At 41.4% G+C, this 3,037-nt stretch overlaps 1 protein-coding gene across 1 annotated transcript; it reads left to right on the top strand.

The window, feature by feature from the left end:
- The first annotated feature begins 414 nt into the window (after positions 1 to 414).
- LOC138373061 (corneodesmosin-like) lies at positions 415 to 720 on the top strand. Its single transcript, XM_069339083.1, has one exon. The coding sequence runs from the start codon at positions 415 to 417 to the stop codon at positions 718 to 720; it is 306 nt and encodes a 101-aa protein (XP_069195184.1).
- The last annotated feature ends 2,317 nt before the right edge of the window (positions 721 to 3,037 follow it).

Here is a 3,037-nt window from a genome sequence, read left to right on the forward strand (position 1 = left end):
GGAGGCTCATACAGGGGTGATGGAGGGTCACATAGTGGTAATGAATGGTCACATAAGGGTGATAAACGGTCAAATAGGGGTAATGGAGGATCACATTTGGGTGATGGAGGGTCACATATAGATGATGGAGGGTCACATAGGGATGACGGAGAGGTCACATAGTGGTGTTGGATGGTCACATAGGGGTGATGGAGGGAGGGTCATATAGTAATGATGGAGGGAATGTCAACATAGTGGAGATGGAGGGAAGGTCACCTTCTGGTAATGGAGGGAGTGTCACATAGGAGTGATGGAGGGAAGGTTACATTCTGGTGAAGGAAGGAGAGTCACATAGTGGTGATGGAGGGAGGGTCACATAGTGGTGATGGAGGGAGGGTCACATAGTGGTGACGGAGGGAGGGTGAAATAGGAGTGATGGAAGGAGGTTCACATAGTGTTTATGGAGGGTCACATAATGGTGATATAGGGTCACATAGTGTTGATGGAGGGTCACATAGTGGTGATGAAGGGTCACATAGTAGTGATGGAGGGTCACATAGGTGTGATGGAGGGTCACATAGTGGTGAAGGAGGGTCACATAATGGTGATGGAGGGTCACATAGTGGTGACGAAGGGTCACAAAGTGGTGATGAGGGGAGGGGTCACATAGTAATGATGGAGGGTCACACAGTGGTGATGAAGGGAGAGTCACATAATGGTGATGGAGGGAGGGTTACATAGTGGAGATGGAGGGAGGGTCACACAGTAGTGATGGAGGGAGGGTCACATAGTGGTGATAGAGGGAGGGTCACATAGTTGTGATGGAGGGAGGGTCACATAGTTGTGATGGAGGGAGGGGTCACAATGTGGTAATGGACAGAGGGTCACGAAGTTGTGATGGAGGGAAAGTCATATAGTGGTGATTGTTGGATATTTCCAACATCGAATACAGCATTGTTGTATTCTCATTACTTATTACTAACCATATTAATATTGTAGTAAGTAAAAGTAACAACTCGTAGAATTCTCATGTACTAATAATTCATCTGTGCATTAGGCTAGAATTCTCACGTCACCTGACGCCAGTATTGCGTCAGATTTCTTTACAGTAAAACACATTATATACAATTTGTGTGAGAATTAAATACGATTCTCCATAATTAAAGCATTCTGTATGGCAACTGATTGCAGACGAATGGTTCTCTAACTAAAAGCCGAATAGAGCTTTAGAATCAAAACGTCTACCTCGCGATAGAGGTAACGTCATCAAAGAATGCTATGGGGAGACATTAATTCCTCTCCCTCATATCTTTACTATTCTTAAATAGTTAAATAATAATATTCCGTTCCTCTAAATAATAAACCCGTCCAGTCTTTAGAGTTTCAAGCGCGAATGCGAGAAATATTAATGTTCAAGACAATAATTTGTGTTGTGAACGTCGACTGGGCGTGGGTTGGGGGACGCCATCCTCAGTCGGGAAGCGGACACGTGCAAGGCCAGAAGGAGGCAAAGCTACGCTTACCGTACTCACAAAAGACGCCATTGTCCAGCAAATAGGACAAGTGTGTCCATCCACAGATGAAAGCCGCCACTGTGAGGCGTGAACGACCTTGCAGATAATATCTTCAACTAGTGCTGGTGTTAAATAAGGGACCCCTAGACTTGGTTCCTGACGACACGTGATCAGCCAGCTTGAAACGCATCAATCCATAGGTTCACTGGAGCCTGGGATGCGTAATTACGGCAATCTTAATACTTACACAGTGCCCACAGCTAAGTACCTTTTATTTGATGCATCATTTATAAGTTTATTAATAGCGGGGTGATTGCACGTCACGCGGCAAGACAACACCTAATAACAGGTGATTAGAATTCTATCTGTAGATATCAATAATCTTGAATATGAATTGAGTTGTTAAATCAATTGCTACTGGTAGTTATTTATCTTGCAGCTTGAGAGACGGATTCCTCATGCTGCCTTCTCCATGTTAATCGTGCCATTCGTCAATGTGCCAGACTTGGAGATTAAGAGGACTTCCAGAGTTATCTAAAGGAACCTACTACAAGCTAAGGCTTATTTCTTTTTCCTATATTTTAGCAATTTGATACATTCAGAATGTTCAACATAATGTGTGATTTACTGTAACTCATTACTATGCTCATATTCATGTTCTTCTTTGTATGAATAATATTATATTCAACATTATTTATAGGATTAGATTATTATTAATTGAATTAGTGAACGAACCACACTGATTCCTGGACGTACTGACCTCCAGTAATAACCCCCCAATGTAGGTGTTTGAGGTTTGGTTTTAATAATACAGCCCATTAATTATTCTTATGATCATACTTTCTAGTCATATCCATAGTCACTGGTTTTCTCTAGAATTTTATCTAATGATCTGAAATTCTCAGTTTCCCTCTTTACTTTAAAGGCGGGTGGTCCTTCGTAATTTAATTTACTACTTTAATTATTAATTAATCAGAATCAAACCCAAATATCCCACATTATGGTCCTTATCGAACCGGATAGGCATTAAATTTATAATTAAAATATTAACCATTAATAGCTAATCCTTGTGTGATAGAAGCTAGACTAACTATTTAATTAATTGTGTCAACTAACATTGTAACACATCAGTTAGCCTAGATCACACTAACATATTGCTACTTTTACCTCATATATAAAGTGGCTTTAGTGGGTCATAGCCAATTACCCACAACACTTAGACCTATACCTCACACCGAGGTGAGAATCTTTAGGTCACCAGGAGCAACAGCTCACAACTTTTACAATAACACCACCCTAACACCTGCGTTAGAGTGGCCTCACCACCTAACCATCATATACTTAGGTGGTAATGACATCCACCCCACTCGTCATCCAGCCGAGGTGATCAAACACCTCAAAAACATAATTTCTTCTTTCAAACTCATCAGTGAATCAGTAGTATTCACATTAGTGGAGCCTCGCCAACCAAGCCAAGATAATCGTTGGGGAGTAACTCCGGAATATTACCTGAGAGCTGCTAAGTATATAAATTTCAGGCTGAA

Source organism: Procambarus clarkii, chromosome 41, assembly GCF_040958095.1.
Source record: "Procambarus clarkii isolate CNS0578487 chromosome 41, FALCON_Pclarkii_2.0, whole genome shotgun sequence".
Taxonomy (NCBI): Eukaryota; Metazoa; Arthropoda; class Malacostraca; order Decapoda; family Cambaridae; genus Procambarus; species Procambarus clarkii.

Excerpts from the sequence above, each read along its gene's own strand:
- LOC138373061 (XM_069339083.1), top strand. The coding sequence starts at position 415 with ATGGAAGGAGGTTCACATAGTGTTTATGGAGGGTCACATAATGGTGAT.